At 33.4% G+C, this 17,885-nt stretch overlaps 1 protein-coding gene across 2 annotated transcripts in view; it reads right to left on the reverse strand.

Annotated features, from left to right (window-relative positions):
* Window positions 1-1,545: 1,545 nt before the first annotated feature.
* tefu (Serine/threonine-protein kinase tefu) overlaps window positions 1,546-17,885 on the reverse strand; it is a 75,574-nt gene continuing 59,234 nt past the window's right edge. Inside the window, exons 9-12 of one of the 2 annotated variants that reach the window (XM_089095274.1) lie at window positions 12,100-12,358; window positions 8,675-8,789; window positions 5,909-6,087; window positions 1,546-1,789 (exon numbers count right to left, since the gene is read on the reverse strand). In XM_089095274.1, coding sequence (XP_088951400.1) covers window positions 1,599-1,789; window positions 5,909-6,087; window positions 8,675-8,789; window positions 12,100-12,358 — 744 coding nt within the window. In that variant the 3' untranslated portion in view covers window positions 1,546-1,598. Of the gene's footprint in view, window positions 1,790-5,908; window positions 6,088-8,674; window positions 8,790-12,099; window positions 12,359-17,885 lie in introns of those variants that run through there. The other variant, XM_089095276.1, reaches the window with a different exon arrangement.

A 17,885-nucleotide genomic window follows, 5' to 3' on the forward strand; every position in this document is an offset into this window, starting at 1 on the left:
GGTAGGATTCTTTTTATATTTTAAACTAATGAACAATATTGTCTAAATACAACAAACTATATACAATGCAGCAATACAATACAATACAACTTCTTGGTATGTTTTAAACTAATGAAAAATATTGTCAAATACAACACACTATATACAATACAGCAATACAATACAATACAACTTCTTTTTATATTTTAAAATAATTAAAATTTTTTTCTAAATACAACACAATAGATCCAATGCAAGAATTTATTCCTTATGTAATAAAAAGATAAGATTATTTTAATAAAAAATATACTCTAAAAGTTTATATACCCACTCATTAATAAATTAGCGATTCATAAATTTTAAAATATAGACATAAGTTTTTGTATTCCTTCTTATAAAATTGATATTTTATGGATCAGTTCACTTTGTTGTGAAGTAAATAATTTGTTGCTTTATTTTAATTTCATAAGTCTATCTTATTAATTTTTATAATTTAAAATTTATATATACATAATTTATAAGAATATACTTAACAAAAAAAAATGAACTAATAAATAAATGTATTTATAAAAAACTCACAAGATAAAACTATAGTTTAAATTAAATAATAAATAAAATTATAAACCCTGATTAAAAAAAAATAGGCAAAACGGAAATTATATAAAAATTTAATTTTATAACCATCTTGAAAAAAAAATCATTATATACTATGCTATATAAATTATAATAAAAATAACATAACAAGTGTCGTATAAGCAACAAATAATATTTAGATAGATCCAAAACTAAGAATTATAAAACTTATTATGGGTTAAAAGCAGGCTAGGTCAAGTATATATTTTTGAGTATTTCTAACTAGTAATTATTTATAAAATTATTGTTGAAAATTATTGTAAAAAGTATTGATAAAAGACATGTGATTGTGTACCTGAGTGCGTATTTCACTTCTGTGTCTATGATATTGTATATAGGTTTAAATGTATTCAGTCTTCAGACTCTTTCTTAAGACCTCTTACAGTTCATACTATTATCGACAATAAATTAAGTCTGGTCCACTACAAAAAAACAATTAACTCTCGCGGGCAAAGCTCGCTTACAATTAATTATTTATGTAATTAAAAATAAATAAATCGGGGGTTTATTGGACCGATAGTCCACCCCGTATCTTGGTTTGGCCCAGGCATGATTTGAAAAATGATTGTAAGTTAAATTTTGAAAAAAAAAAAATTTCGGTTGAGAGTAAGGAGCAACATTAAAACTTAAAGCAAACACAAATTATTCCGCATAAGAAGGGAGTCTCCTCAATTTCTCACTCTTTACGCTAAAGTTTGACTTATTCTTTGAAAACGATTGCTGATATACAAGAGCCATTTAATTGGCGTAACGAGCAAGGGATTGAGGAGGGGGAAGTTCCCCTCACAGCAAGGGCGCATTCAAAGTTTGCGTTCATTGGGGGGGGGAGCCTTTTAATTTTATTTTATTTTTTTTTTTTAACCTAAGTTGGTTTTTATTCCAAGTTCCTTTGTGACACAGAGCGAATAAGAAAGCCACCGACAATCTCATAAAAAAGAAAATTTATTATTAGAATATATTAAAAGATACAATTTCACATTATAGAATTAAAAAAACGGTTTCCATCCATGGAACATTAAGGCAAGACGTTCAGGGTCACGTGACTGTTGTATAAGCAAATTGACATGACCCTCAACTGAAAGTGTGACGTCACCTTCCACACCTTGCAGTTTCTTTAACACCTGAGCAAGGACCCTCTGAGCTGATTTATTTCTGCTTTCCCCACCAGCTTCAGAATCTAAAAGGGTAAGTTGGATTACAAAGGGTACTGCATTACTTACAAAAGTTAGGTTAATGAACAAGTAGGTTACAAGGTTAGCGCTGAAAAGAATTAAAAGTAATCAATAGTGCTTAACTGATAGATTACTTTTCGGCCACTTTTTTCAAACTATAAATATAAAATTGAATAGCAGCCAAATACAATTAAAAAATATCCAAATGCATTTAAATTTGGCACCCTTAGTTTTTAAATATTTAGTAGGTGTAGATTGTCCATAATAATATAGATAATAGTGCTTAACTGATAGATTACTTTTCGGCCACTTTTTTCTAACTATAAATATAAAATTGAATAGCAGCCAAATACAATTTAAAAATATCCAAATGCATTTAAATTTGGCACCCTTAGTTTTTAAATATTTAGTAGGTGTAGATTGTCCATAATAATATAGATAATAGTGCTTAACTGATAGATTACTTTTCGGCCACTTTTTTCTAACTATAAATATATTTCTATTTAACCCAATTCTATTTATGAATTTAATCAAGATTTAATTCAGAAAAACTTAACGAACAAAATCAGAAAAACTGAATAGAAAACAGAACATGGGCCTCTCACCTATTCAACAGAGGAAGCTTACAAAATGATTCAATATACAGAACACTCATGCGAGTAGACTCAAAATAAGTTAACCAACAATCCCTGACTAGAGTTATTGGCCATATAGAATAGAGTTATTGGCCATCTATTGGTAAGAGCTACACTCAAAGGTTGATTCTGCTTTCCCCACAACTGAAACTGACCCGAAATAATCACTTCTAGGAAAAATGGAATAATAATTCCCAAAAGAACAGCTTCCCATGTGTCAACCTCCCCCTTCTCCTTGTTCCAGAAAAATCCAATTAAGTTTAATTCACTTCTTTCAAATAATGTTCAAGGCGTGATAATCCCTTAATAAATTTATGCAATTCACACGGAAATTCAGTTGAGGAAAGGGGGATAAACAATACAGCAAAAGAAGTCGCGCCAGCCGTTCACCAAAGTATAGAGTTTTTATAAACTACACTATTAATAATTTTAGTCAAAATACATTGATTAACCTTTTTAAGTTTACTTTCTGAGTTACGTAGGTTTCTCCCCATTTTTGTTTTTAGTTTTACTATCTTACTTCATTCTTAGACCTTTTTTTTTAGTTTTTTAATTCTGTCAATTTTTCTTTACTGTTTTCCAAGTTCGCTTTTTATCCTTTCTTACTTGATTTTACAATAAAAATGATAATAAATACAACAAGTTTTATTGCACTAAAAGCCCTGGCCTAGGGCCTAGGGCCATGGCATTGCCAAAAAAAAAGAAGAAAATTCACTTCACGATATGGTGTAGATTTGTGACATTGTATTACGATATCCTATTATACCGGTAAATGGGTTTACTTTTAAAATGAAGTTGCCAATGAAAAGAGAATTTCCACACAAAATCTTATTACCTTTTTCGTTTTTGATAACATTTTCAAAAACATAGACATAAACATGACATCGAATAACATCTACAGTAATAAGACCCAAAATACGTTCAGTGAGGGATATTTAATTTTAAATGTAAATAAAATATCCCATTATGGAACATGTCAATGTCAATTGTAATGCATTATGTCGATGACAGGATTAAACTATTTTCATTTAACTCTTTAAAATAAAGAAAAGGAAATCGTAGCAAAAAAAAATTGCCATGTCTTGGGATTATCCTTAAGCTACCTTTATTATTATGAGATTTAGCATGAACTTATTAATTGTACTATCAGCAGGGATTCCACGCCATGGTTGGAGGGATGGAGATTACTCCGACCACTGTTCTTCTTTCTCTGAAATACCTCAACTTGAGATTTGGGCCCAAAAAGAATCTAGTTTGTGAACAGTTCGTGGTAAGAAACCGTAAGTAAGGAGCGACTCGGCTCAATAGTAACCGAAACTCTAAAAACCGGAAGTTTATATCAATAGATACATAAACGGATCAACTTATAACGCAGATTCCAAAAATATAAGGTTCATTAAGTTTAGTGTTACCCATCAAAAGCTACGAGCCTGAAAAAATTTGCCTAGTTTTTGAAATAGGGGGGAAACAGTCCCTAAAATTCAAGGAACCTTGATGAAAATTGCGACATCAGATTTAGCGTACCAAAGAACACTACTGTAGAACCCTACTGTGAGGCCTCCAAATGGAATTTTTGGCAACTGTCATTTGGCTATTGGCACTTTCGCAAGGCATATAAAACATTTTTAATATTTTCGCAGAGCATACATTTCGCATTTTACATTTCGCAAAGCATATAAAACATAAAATCATTTTTTATGTTTGCGATCCTGGAGTAAAAAATATAATGTAAAGGTTAAATTTTTAACGTAAAATCCCCTTAAACCCATACATTCTGCATTTTTGCAATCTAACCGAAGCCAAATTTTTGGCTTGCGCGGCAAATTTTGGCTGGAGCCAAAAATGTTTCGCAAAGCCAATACCAATCCTCGAGCCAAAAGATATAATCGTGCTGGTACTAAATATAGACACCATCACCGTATTTTCGGGGGGGTTTCCCCGAAAATCTAGCAAAAATGGAGCAGCAAAAACTCTTGGGCCTAGTAGCGTCAAAGCTTTAAACCCGGCCCAGATGTTAACTGATATGTATTCAAAGTGATAAATCTGATCGATTGGATGGTAGGTTTTTTCCCGCAACATCGCGGGGACATAAAATGAGTGTTTCAGCCTCGTTAATTCAATTTTAATTGGGTATTAATCAGATCTATTATACTATGTAATGCGGTTTTACAATTACAGCTCCTAAAGTAAAAACATATATTTGTATTGGTACTAAATACACGCTGGATTCGACCCTACAGTTGAATCATTACATATTGGCAACTTGCTAGTTACCACTCTTATTAGATGTATGCCCTGAAGGCTTTTTTAGTTATTTAATTTTTATTTGACTTTTCGACTGTTTTTCAAAAGATGTCTATTCCAAAATTTTGCAAAATTTTTACAACCTAACCGTGGCCAAAGAAAATTTTACCTAAAAGCCAAAAGTTCGGGACCATGAGATCCGGCAAGGACTATGAGGGCTGAAATACAGGATGAAATTAATTGTTTGTGCACAGATATCAATTCATTGTAGTTTTACCCAAAAGTTCGAACCTTAACGAACTTTTAAGTACTAGTAATAAATATTTAATTTTGGCAATTGTAATTTTACTATTGGCAAATATTCTGCGTTTTTGTGATCTAACCCGAGCCCAAAAAAATAACACAAAGGTTAGATTTATGATACAAAAATAACTACAAAGCCAAACATTATGCATCTTTGCAATGTAAGCGTGTCCAAGCAAAGTTTTACCCAAAACCTTAATAGCTTTGCTATTTAATTTGTCAAAATTTTAAGAGATGCACACTGCGGAATCGATTTACATTTTACAGCAACTAGAACTTTTAACAGACTCTAAAGAAACTTTAACGAACTTTTAACGACTGCTAATAGATATTTGTTTTTGGCAATTGTGACTTTGCAATAGGCATATATGGCAAAATCAAAGCTTCTGCGTTTTTGCGATTTAACTGGAGCCAAAAAATAGCACAAAGGTACAATTTTTAATGCAAAAATAACTACAAAGCCAAACATTCTGAATTTTCGCAATCTACCGATGGCTAAAGAAACTTTTCTCCAGAAGCTTAATAACTTTGTTATTTTGATTCGCCAAAAGTCAAGAAATACAGACATTAATGTGGCATTGAATAATAGTAGATTTTTGCTTTTGGCATTTATGATTTTACTATAGGACAAATCAAAACTATTAATTCAGCATTCCAAACTAGGGCATAAAAAAACACTGGATTTCCTTGAATAGGGTGATAGGCCAGATTATAAGAAAGAATTTTTTAAGTAGGAAGGAACTTCATGATATATATATATATATATATATATATATATATATATATATATATATATATATATATATATATATATATATATATATATATATATATATATATATATATATATATATATATATATATATATATATATATATATATATATATATATATATATATATATATATATATATATATATATATATATATATAAATGCATACCCTGTTCATCTATGTCTGTCCTTTGGGATTCATCGTCCCTGCTCCTCCTTCTTGTCGCTACTAGTGCTTTATTTGGAGTCATTTCCCAAAGATAGACGGGATCAAAAAGCAAAACTTCTAGCAGCGTGAGTATACCAAGATAATTTTCTCTTAATATAGACATAGTGATTTCACAGCACCTGCAAAATGGAATATCATTTCCAACATGGAATTCAAAAATTTCCATTGCCATTTTTTTAAAAAAAATTGAAAAAAACCGTCTGTTAACTTTTCTAAAAAAAAAGTTCAATAAAAACGCTACTAAGCTCATTGAGCCCAAAAGGAAGTTGTCAAATAGAACATCAAAACTTAATATTTCTGCTATCACAACATTTGGTGTCAGAAATTTCGAAAATTCAGAAAAAATATTCAGCTCATTTCGCCACAAAAAAAAAGTTAATCCGTGACTATATCATTGTTTTTCTTTATCGTACACAGAACAAAATTACGACCAAAATTTTCAAAAGCTTGCCATATTCCGAATGACATCCCAATGTCATACCACCATACCCATGGAACTGTGTAGATGTCATACCCATGGAACTGCAAAGTCTCAGCCACATACCACCATGTCTAAAATATTAGATAGAAAACAAGCATATTTTTTTTTTTATATATAACAGAGAAGTAAAAGAAAAAACTTGACTGCACATCTTACCCAAAACACGTTCCAAAATGTGCACCTGAGGAATAAATACAAATGTTCTTATTGGAATAGAGCCCTCCAATCAATTCCAGAGTATGTGCCTATTCATCCAACATGTCTTATGAAAGACATTTTGCGCCACGTATCATATATTTAGAAATACAAACCAGAAGAGTATCTTTCTGAATAAGCACTTATCCTACTGAGAGGAGACCACAAACAACTTTGAAACTTTATTACCCTCGTAAGCCCTGATTTTATCAGGGCTTACCCTCGAAAGCCCTGATTTTATCATACAGTAATAAATAACTTGGATTTTTTTTGCTGATAAATTTAAGCTTGGACGAACTGAACTTAAATATTTAACAAAAATGAAACACGTACTATCATTCCCCTCGTAAGGTGTAATACTGGCACACAAGAGAGCAAAGACACAATAAAGATAATAACGAAACTATATTCATATAACAAAAGAAAGGAAAGAAAACAACTGTACAAATGGAAAAAAGAGAATAGAAGGACAGAGAGAGAGAAAGTATTTCCTATACAATTTAACGTTTAGAAGTAAGAAAACCAGACACAAATCTTAGGGTAGGTATTCTAAACTTAAACATAAAAATCAGAAAATAATTTTGCACCGACCTTATACGCTAGCCCCTAGCTTAAAAGATTCCATCAGGGAAATAACCCCCTTTCTTTCAAAATGGAATTTCGTCAAAAAAATTCCCAAAAAATCTTTTAATTTTTTTTATTGTCTTCATTGTGTCTGTGCCCTCTTGTGTGTCAATATTACAACTAACGAGGGGCATGATAGTACGTTTTTCAATTTTTGTTAAATCAAAATAACCCCTTTTCACAAAAAAAACATTTTGAGATTATTTCAGAAATTTGTTTGGCATACTAAAGTTATTAAAAAAAACAAACTTAAAGCAGTATTTCAGCAGGGATCTTGAACCCTACTCTGAAAGCGGTGCCATTTCATAGCAGTGCACTCTTAAGGCGGTGATCATTTTTACAAAAATCAGTAAGGGTGTAAACTTCAAAAGGGTAGGAAGTGCCCTACTTTAAGGGCTCGGCACATGTAGCTGATTCGGGAACCAATTTCAGCATCAGTGAACAAACTATAGCGGTAAGGAAAATTTGTTGAAAGAAAAATTTACTGCGCGAGATTTTCAAAACAAAAAATCGTGGACACAAATAGTCAACTGGAGTTTATTAATAGTTGCATGATTGATCTCAGCTTAGTTTTCAGTTTAGTTTTCAGCTCAGTAGTGGGGTCTTTTACCACAAACATCTCTGGCTGACTATTTATTTGTATCCCTATTTTTTTGTGATGATCATGATGAAAATTGGAGCTGATTTTGTAAATCGGCGCCGAAAACTAGAAAACTTTTCAAGCTCAATCGACGCCAATTTCTTTGAGAATCGGCACTGATTTGGAAATCAGTTCCCGAAATCAGCTACGTGTGCCCAGCCCTTTAGATAACAAATTTAAATATTAATCTCTTCTTAATTAAACAAAACTCTGGAAAAAGAAGTTACAAACAGGAAAAAAAGAATAATATTGAAGAAAAGCGTATCTTTATGAGCACATTGATTACAGAGGTAAAAAATATACTTCCCCACAGTCCTAAAGTATCTAAAATATATCTTTTTTAAGAATACTTAAAAATCAAAAACATTTCCAACGTAATGAAGAGGTGTAATCATGTTGGCATTAACAAAATCAATAAAAAAATTCCCTTTGTTGTCCAATTTTATTTACAATTTTGTAAATGATAGCAACTCGAAGTTAAGGAAATCCAAGACCAATACAAAAATAAAAATAGAAGAAGAATGAGCATAGAAAAGAAATTATGCACGTACGCAGAAATTATTTCGGGGGGGGGGTGATTAATAGGTTTTTTCTTGAGGGGGGACAAAAAAATATATTTGATAATTTGCTAGGAAACTTAAGATGTGCACAGAAACTTAAAATTTAGGATTTGAGGGAGGGCACCAAGTCCCGAGCCCCCTCTCTTTGTACGTTTTTTAAAGAAAAGTATCAATTTCTAATTGTATTGATTATAAAAAAAACTCACTTTCTAAAGGTCCCCTCGACTCCACAGACTCCCATACCATCAACTATGTCTCTTGTTAGACGAAACGGTACTTGTTCAGGAGTGGGTAGCAGAAGCCCCTGATCGAAAGCATAACCTATAATAAAAAGTTTTCTATACCTGAAAATAACATATTCCCTACATGTTTCAAAAGTTCCATATTCCCTACATGTTTTAAAAGTAGCTTCCACTATTCCCTACATGTTTTAAAAGTTCCATATTCCCTACATGTTTTAAAAGTAGCTTCCACTATTCCCTACATGTTTTAACAGTTCCATATTCCCTACATATTCCCTACATGTTTTAAAAGTAGCTTCCACTATTTCCAAGCATCGATTGAATAATTTCTGAGCTTGTTGGTTATACAACTGAGGCTAATATTACCATATAGAATTTCTTAAGTAAGACGTGTTATCCCAATTGTTTTACAACTGGTACCCCGTATGTTCCACAAATGGCTTTAGAATTTCTACCAAAATTTGTATCAAAGCGTGTCTGAGCTTTTTGATAACAAATTAGAGGTTAATATTGCTAAGAAGAAGACAAAAGAAGATAAGTAGAAGAATATAAAAAGAAGTCAAACGAAGATAAATATATCTTTCGCAACCATTGTTATTCCGTGACAATTTTCTTTATTGTTATTGCCAAAGCTTTGTACATCTTGGCCCGTTGATTTTTTAAATTAAAATCAAGTCGTCATCATGTTGCCATACAGAGAGTCTGAGTGAGAGGCATATCTTGCAAGTCTTCTTTATACGCAATTTAAAGTTGGTTCAATTCTGGTTTTGAGACATTAAAGTTAAAAGGTTCATGCTAGGGTTAAAATTTCCTTCATATTTTGCTATTTTACTCTTTCCTAATTGTTTACTATTTCCAATATTTTGTTGCATGTCCGATACAATCCATTGATTTTTAATTTTTTTCAAGTTGTCCCTGCTCCCCTTAACCTCATCTTTTTTCCACTTTTTTTTTCAAATTTGATCCCCTTCCCCGCCTTATCCACCTGATCAAAGCATATGCTTTAATCTAATAATTGCCTATCTAGCCTGAAATTATTGTAAATATTTTGATACATCTTACGAAAGTACAAAGGACAATGAAAACGAAATCTGTTCTGAATTTCGAACTGAATCTGAATCGAACTTTTTAATTTGAACTGACTTTTTTCTATATATTTTCCTCACAGCCTAAAGGAACCCCAACAATCCGAGACACATTTTTCCAAACTAAAACCTAAATAATGAGCGGGTTTTCTCAGATAAGCTTCTCAAAGAGTCACAATTTGACAAATTACTAGAATCCCAACGTCAAGAATCAGAATCTTGGAAATATTGCTCTAACCTTTTTTTAAAATTATAATCAAAACATTACCAAAGTCGAGCTGAGATCAGCTGAATAAAATAATAAATCAATTCAATACGGACATTACTGAGGTCAAGCTAAGGTTGTTCTGAGGTCAGCAGAATTACTCACAAAAACCAATGTGGACAACATTAGCTGAACTATTATCCACAATAACATTACTGAGGTTGTTCTGAGGTCAGCTGAATTAATAACTTACCCAAACGAACGTGCTCAACTTCAGCCAGAATACTATCAATAAGAAAATTATAGAAGTCGTGCTGAAACAAGCTGAATAAAATAATATATTAAATCAACGTCCACAGCCTCAACTGAAGAACTATAATAAGAATATCGCTAAGGTTTCCCTAAAGTTGTACCTGAGGTCAGAAGAATCAAGTACTAACCAAAATGAATGTGAATAGCCTCAGATAAAACATTGTCAATAGGAATATCATGAGGCTGTGATGAGGTCAGCTGAATAAATCACTTGCTTAACTGAACCTAACACAGACCTCATTGAGGTTTCCCTAAAGTTGTACCTGAGGTCAGAAGAATGAAGTACTAACCAAAATGAATGTGAATAGCCTCAGATAAAACATTGTCAATAAGAATATCATGAGGCTGTGATGAGGTCAGCTGAATAAATCACTTGCTTAACTGAACCTAACACAGACCTCATTGAGGTTTCCCTAAAGTTGTACCTGAGGTCAGAAGAATGAAGTACTAACCAAAATGAATGTGAATAGCCTCAGATAAAACATTGTCAATAAGAATATCATGAGGCTGTGATGAGGTCAGCTGAATAAATCACTTGCTTAACTGAACCTAACACAGACCTCATTGAGGTTTCCCTAAAGTTGTACCTGAGGTCAGAAGAATGAAGTACTAACCAAAATGAATGTAAATAGCCTCAGATAAAACATTGTCAATAAGAATAAATCACTTGCTTAACTGAACCTAACACAGACCTCATTGAGGTCTCTAGGGACAGAGTAGTGAATTGAAATCTGTAGTATTTTTTTTCTATGTAATATTTTTTACAAGGATGAAAATCCTTAATTTCGCTCAAGCTGCGATTTAAGGTAAATTTAAGGTATGTTGTTGTTCTGTTTTTTTTGTTGTTGTTGTTGTTTTAATGATAAAATTTATCTCTCTCTCTCTGTCTGAACGTGGATAACCTCAGCCAGAATGCTACCAATAAGAATATTACTGAGGTCATGCTAGGATCATTTGAATAAAATAATCCCTTAAATCAATGCACACAGTCTCAGACAAAGAATGATAATAAGAATATTAATAAGATCGTACTAGAGTCGTTTCAAGGTTAGCTGAATAAAGTAATAACATAACCAATATAAACAACATCAGATAAATTTATCAATAAAAGATTATGAGGCCGTGCTGCGGTTAAATGAATAAATAAATTACTCAAATGAACGTCCATAACATCAATAGGAGTATTATCCATAAAAAATTACTCAGGTCACGCTGTAATCAGAATAAAAAAAAGTCACTCAAATAAATGTGCACAACTTTAGCTGAAGTGTTGTCAATAAAAATATTACTAAGGTTGTGATGAGGTTCGGCTGTCCTCCAACAAAACCTAGAATCTACATCTAAGTAAGTTCCAAGAAAAACGCAAAAACGTTGTTTTTTTAAGCTGCTGCTTTTGCAAGACCATTTTTAATGTTTTGAAGTATCTTTAAAATGATTGTTTTCACTGATAAAGTGTAATTTGTCAGATACTAGATTTTGGCGTAAATGTCGATTTCTACTGGGTACATGCTGGGTATGGCACAAAAACAATGTTGAGCTCCTGTGTAGATACTAGGTACTATCAACGAAACTAAGCATCGGGGAATAATTTTGTTTGCACCATTGGATTTCTCGTGGTCTTGATAGGCGGGATCCACTCTTAACTAAAATTTAAATTTTTGTAGATACTAGGTTTTGTCAGAGGACAGCCGGGTTGTGCCAGTCAGCTAAAAAAAAAAGTTACACACCAAAACCAATGTGCACAGCCTCAGCCTCAGCTGCCAAAATCAGCTAAATAAATTACTCACCAAAATCAATATGCACAACCTCAGCCGAAGCATTATCAATAAGAATATTGCTAGTATGTCTATCGCCAATGCCCAAAATATACCCAACCATAGAACTGGCAGCAACACTTCGGGTATAAGATAGCCGCTTTTCAAGCCATTCAGGGGCGAATTGGAATTTCTCAAAGAAGTAGTAGTGAAATACAGGTCGCATTTTTTGGCATATTGACTTGAAAGTAGATATTCGCACGAGCTGTTCAGCTTTCGATACATTTTTCATCTAAACATACATTTAAAATTAGAATCCTTATGTCACTATAAATACACAAGCGCAAAACCTAGTCTGACGGTGGAATGTACCTACTTATATAAAACAACAACACCGGCATGATTTAGCATTAAAACTGTGAATCTATTAAAAAGCCAGGAAGGGTCCCGAAAAGAGACACGTGGCCAAAAAGTACAATCTGATTTTAGACAAGATTTTACAATATTACAAAAGTGTTATGCTGCAACCCCCTTCAAACCCCAAAAGGCCAGAGTGAAAAATTAACGTATCTGAAAGCAATATGTATTTTGAATAGTTTTTCTTTTTCATTAGAATATTGAAAGAAAAATATTTTTCAAGCCACCAGGGTTTTTTCTTAATATTATTGTACATTAAATATCCAATTTAGTTTTGTTTGCATGGGCTACTCGGCATTCATTGCATTTTTTAATATTCATCTCTCAAGTGTTATTCTGTCAAGCCGTTCAAACCCCCAAAAGCCTAGATTGGTATTTGTAATTTATTAAAAGCAAGATAAATTTTACAGCGTTTGAATATATACGCAGCTCAAACTTTAAGCATTAGAAAATAATACTACTTAAAGATACTTTTTTTGGTACCAGCATATTATTTTGAAATAAAATCATGTAAAGGAGTTAATTGGCTAGAAAACTAAGAATTGAATTTTCAGTAAAGTATAAAGGATTTTAGCAACACATCGGGTTATAGCACAATTATTTACCGCTCATAGCTCTAACAATCCTTTTTTTTAGTATCAGCATGATCGTTTGAAATACTATCATGTAAAAATACCATTGCCTAAAAAGCTATTTATTAAGTTATCAGTAAAGTGCGAATGATTTTAGCCTTTAAGGAGCTTTCAGAGGCACCAAATCTTCACTTATTCGAAATAAAAATTTAGGACACAAAGCATTTGGGGAAGTGTATTTAATTTCATCACTTCCTATATTCTTCTGTTTAAATATATTTCTTTCAATTATACAGAAAAAACATTTTGAAAATCCAAACACCCAAGGTTTTCAGTAAAGTACAACTAAATGCCATTTCAAGGTCGGTATTACAACCCTTATTTGTTGCAGTTTATGTTAATTTTAAGTTATGGTTATGAATTTACTTATCTTCAGTTTTGATTTAGTTTTCGCGCGTTTTAGGTTACATTTCTTAATTTATACTAGTTTTAAGTTTGACCTCAGCCTTTACTATTCATAGGAATGGATAGTTTTTGAAAAGAATTCTGAGCTAATGGATTTTAGACTTAACTTAATAAACTTGAGCATAGCAGAAATATATACGTATATACAAGGCCGTACCCAGAGGAGGGGGGGGGGGTTAGGGGGTTTGAATCCCCCCCCTCCCCCGAAATGTTTGTCTGAATCGTAAAAACGTAACAAAAATGGATATAGACAAATTTTGTATGCGTTTTTTTGAGTTTTTTTTTGTGTAACTCCCCCCCCCTCGAATTTTTTTTTTAGTAAACCCCCTCCTAAAAAAAATCCTGGGTACGGCTTTGGGTATATACTATACTTATATATACTAAATAACATATATAAATATATACTTGTATATACTAAAAACTGCAAAAAAATACTTATAATTAAACAATTCTAGGAGATAAGTTTCTGAACGAACAAGACTAGTTCGAAGGGTCTCAATTTATCAGTCAAAATCTTACATAAATTACATAATTATTACATAAAATTACGTAATTAATACATAATTACATATTTTACATAATTTACGGATGTTAATCTTACATAAATACAGCATGAAGAATAAAATAAAAAAGAAATATGAAACAGAATAACTCAGAATGCCTGGGATATTTGACGGGATCTTAGAGGGGAAGAAGAGAGATATTGGAGGGGTAATAATCTCTGTGATATTACAGAACTGAGCCTTTGGTCCGAAAGTATAAGGAACAACTAGATACAAAATGTAAAGTGATAATTCTGTTATTACCACCGATAATTCTGTTATTACCACCTTCCGAGCCTAAGCAAGAATTGGAAGCTTCCATATTCACCGTGTTCCTCACTCTTGTGTATAGAAGACCAAATATAGGATGGCTACAGTCTTCCACTTTGAACAACAAGGAAAATCAGTTTTTTGCAGCGGTAGGACTGATGTGTCTCCTTTTTCTTTTTCCAGGGCTAACGGGTTACCAGAACATCACAGAGAGATGTTCAATGGCTCACTTAAAAGCTATTTCTCTTGTCTACATGTTTTTTTTTATAATTCAACCATTCACAAGTGCCATATGGCACTAAAAGTGGCACCTTCTGTGCCATTTTACAAGTGCAAAAGCTGGGGCAGTCGGGCTACCATAACTTTTCATAGTGATGTTTAATGGCTCATTTGAAAGCTATTGTTCATATCTACCTGCTTTTTATCAATTCTACCACCCGTAAGTGCGATATAGCACTAAAAACAACACTTTCGGTGTCACTTCTTGAGTGGAAAAGCTTGGATATATAAAACGGTATCATTATAATAATTATGGTCCAAAGCCTTTTACTGCAGATTTACAAAAACACCTCCCGTATACTCCCCCTCCAATCCCCCTTTGCAAGTTACGCAATTATTGCCCTACAAAAAGCAATAGCTTAAATTACAATATCATAGCCATAGCTCAGTCAGTAGAGTGTTGGACCTTAAGTCAGAATGATAGGAGTTCAATTCCTTCATGGACATTTTTTTGAATCATGGTTTTGTTCCTTCTATATGATTATTTGTCTGATAATTCACTATTTTAGTAAATGTAATGCACTTATCATTTAAACTTGTCAAGCATTTTGATTCAAAAGGGAAGGGAGGTCTTGCCACTTAGCGATTGGAGAAGTATAGGGATGTGGTTCTGGAACCACTCAACGTTGTATAAGAGGCAACGCTGTAGCGTTGCCTATCGTAAAGGCCATACGGCTCCAATGTTTTATTATTCTTTTTTCCCAGAGGCACTTCATACGGAAGGGGTTGTCGTAGAAACCTCAAAGGGGACCCATTCGATTGGAAATCGAGAGTTCTAGTGCCTTTTTAATAGTCGAAAATGATTGGAGGGCAACTAGCCCCCCCCCACGCCCATCATTCCCCCAAACACATCCAATCAAAAATTTGAGATAGCCATTGTGTTTAGCGTAGTTGATTACCAGATAGAAAATATATTTTTTAGGAGGACACTCCCCCACAACCCTCAGGGCATGACTTAAGTTATGCCCTGGGGGCATATAAGGTGTTTATAGAAGGCGTTGTCGTAGAAACTTCAAAACAGGCTCATTCGATTGGAAATTCAAAGGACTAGTGCCCTTTTTAATAGTCAAATTTGATTGGAGGGCAACTAGCCCCCCCCCACGCCCATCCTTCCCCAAATCCTATCCACTCAATAATAGGAGATAGCCATTGTGTTCGGCGTCGTTGATTTCCTCATGAAAAATATGTTTTTGAAGAGGAAAATCCCTCCCAGCCCTTGGGGCCAGGATTGCAAGTTATGGCTTAGGGGCATATAAAGTTTTTATAGAAGTCTGTGTCGTAGAAACTTCAAACTGTTGCTATTAGACATGAAAAAGCTCTTTGCCCATTTTAATAGTCGAGATAGATTTTTGGGCCACTATGCCCCCCCCCCCCACGCCCATCATTCCCCCAAACACATCCAATCAAAATTTTGAGATAGCCATTTGTTCAACGTAGTTGATTTCTAGATAGAAAATATATTTTTGAGGAGGACACTCCCCCACAACCCTTAGGGCAAGCGTTTTAAGTTATGCCCTGGGGGCATATATGGTTGTTATAGAAGGGATGCTCGTATTAACTTTAAAGAGAAAGTTGAAAGTTGTAGTTCACTTTTTAAGAGTCAAAAGAGATTGGAGGGCGCCTAGCCCCCCTCCCCCTCCACGCCCTTTTTTCCTCAAACCCATCCGATAAGAGCTTTGAGATATCTTTTTTTTTAAATAGTTCAAAGACCGTAGAACGAAAACACGGAAGTAAAAAAAACCATCCAATGCTCGGGGGGAGGCGCCGTTATTTAAGCCATTGGGAATATCGGGTTCTTATTGAAGGGATGATCGTAAAAAAATTAAAGATATCTTAGTTGATTAGACATTGGATTGTCTAGGTAAGTTTTTTCCGAGTCAAAAGATATTGGAGGTCAACTAGCCCCCACGCCCCTTTTCCCCAAATGCATCCAATAAAAACTCAGGTGTCGTCACAACCCCCCCCCCCATGGCCCGGGGGCAGGCGTTGTAGGTTATGCCCAGGGACATATATTGTTCGTATGAAAGGGATGCTCGTATAAACTTCAGAGAGGGCTCATTTGATTGGATATTGAAATCAAGCCCTTTTTAAGAGCCAAAAGTGATCAGAGGGCAACTGGCCCCCCAAGCCCTTTTCCCACAAATACATCTGATAAAAAATTTGAGGTCGCTATTTTGTTAAAAATAGTTTAAAGATCATATAACAAAAATCCTTTACCTAAGGCCATTTCGTCAAAATAATTCAAACGTCAGATAAGAAAAGCTTCTGTGTCGACACAACCCCTCCCCCCCCAGGGCCCGGAGTAGGCGTTGTAAGTATTGTTCTGGGGGCATATATGGTTCTAATGGAAGGTATACTCGTATAAACTTCAGAGAGGGTTCATTTGAATGGAAACTAAAAGTTGTAGATCATTTTCACAGAGGGAAAAAGATCGGAGGGCAACTAGCCCCTCCCACACTCCATGCTTTTGGGCGTATCGGATGGATAAACCCATCAAATAGAAATTTCAGTTAACCATTTTGTTAACAAAGATCCAACCGCGAGAAAGCAAAATTCAAGGGCTAAAACAATCGCCCAGGGCCCAAGGATTTGCGTGATAAGTTACTCGCCGTATATTTTTCTGGTTTTATAGGAAGGATACTCTCATAAACTTTCAAGAGAACCCATCGGATTTAAAATAAAAAGATCTAGTTCACTTTTAAAGAGTCAAAATAGACCGAAGCTTAATTTAGTCCCCCAACGCTCTTTTTCCCCAAACCCCATCCAATAAAAATTTTGAGATAACAATTTTGTTAAAAATAGTTCAAACATCAGATAATAAAACTGCGAGGTTGACAAAAACCCATTTTTTCCCTTTGATATTGTTACTTTGATATCAGTTTTGATACTTTGATGAATATTTGATTTTTTTTTTAAGTTTGATTTTGAAATAAGGAATTTTTAAAAACTTGAAACTTTTTGCAATAAATGACGAACAAAAATTAATTAAAAAACTTTCCGAAAAAATCAGTTTTTCAAAGAAAAGTAAAGGCCATTTTAAACTTAAGATCAGCAAATACAAATACCTTTTAAAATTCAAACTCAAAACGACCAAAAATGACTATTAAAGAATAAATGAAACCCAAAACGAACAGAAATTAAATAAAAAATCATGGCAAAAACATACAACAATTAATGATATAAATGAATAAATACATCTTAAAGCGAGTAATGCTTAGATTGAAAATGACAATCAAGCTTAAGACGAAAAAAATTTCCTATTGAAGTACAAATG

The sequence above is a fragment of the Artemia sp. Qi Xiang Cuo genome, chromosome 10, assembly GCF_049724085.1.
Source record: "Artemia sp. Qi Xiang Cuo chromosome 10, ASM4972408v1, whole genome shotgun sequence".
Lineage (NCBI taxonomy): Eukaryota > Metazoa > Arthropoda > Branchiopoda > Anostraca > Artemiidae > Artemia > Artemia sp. Qi Xiang Cuo.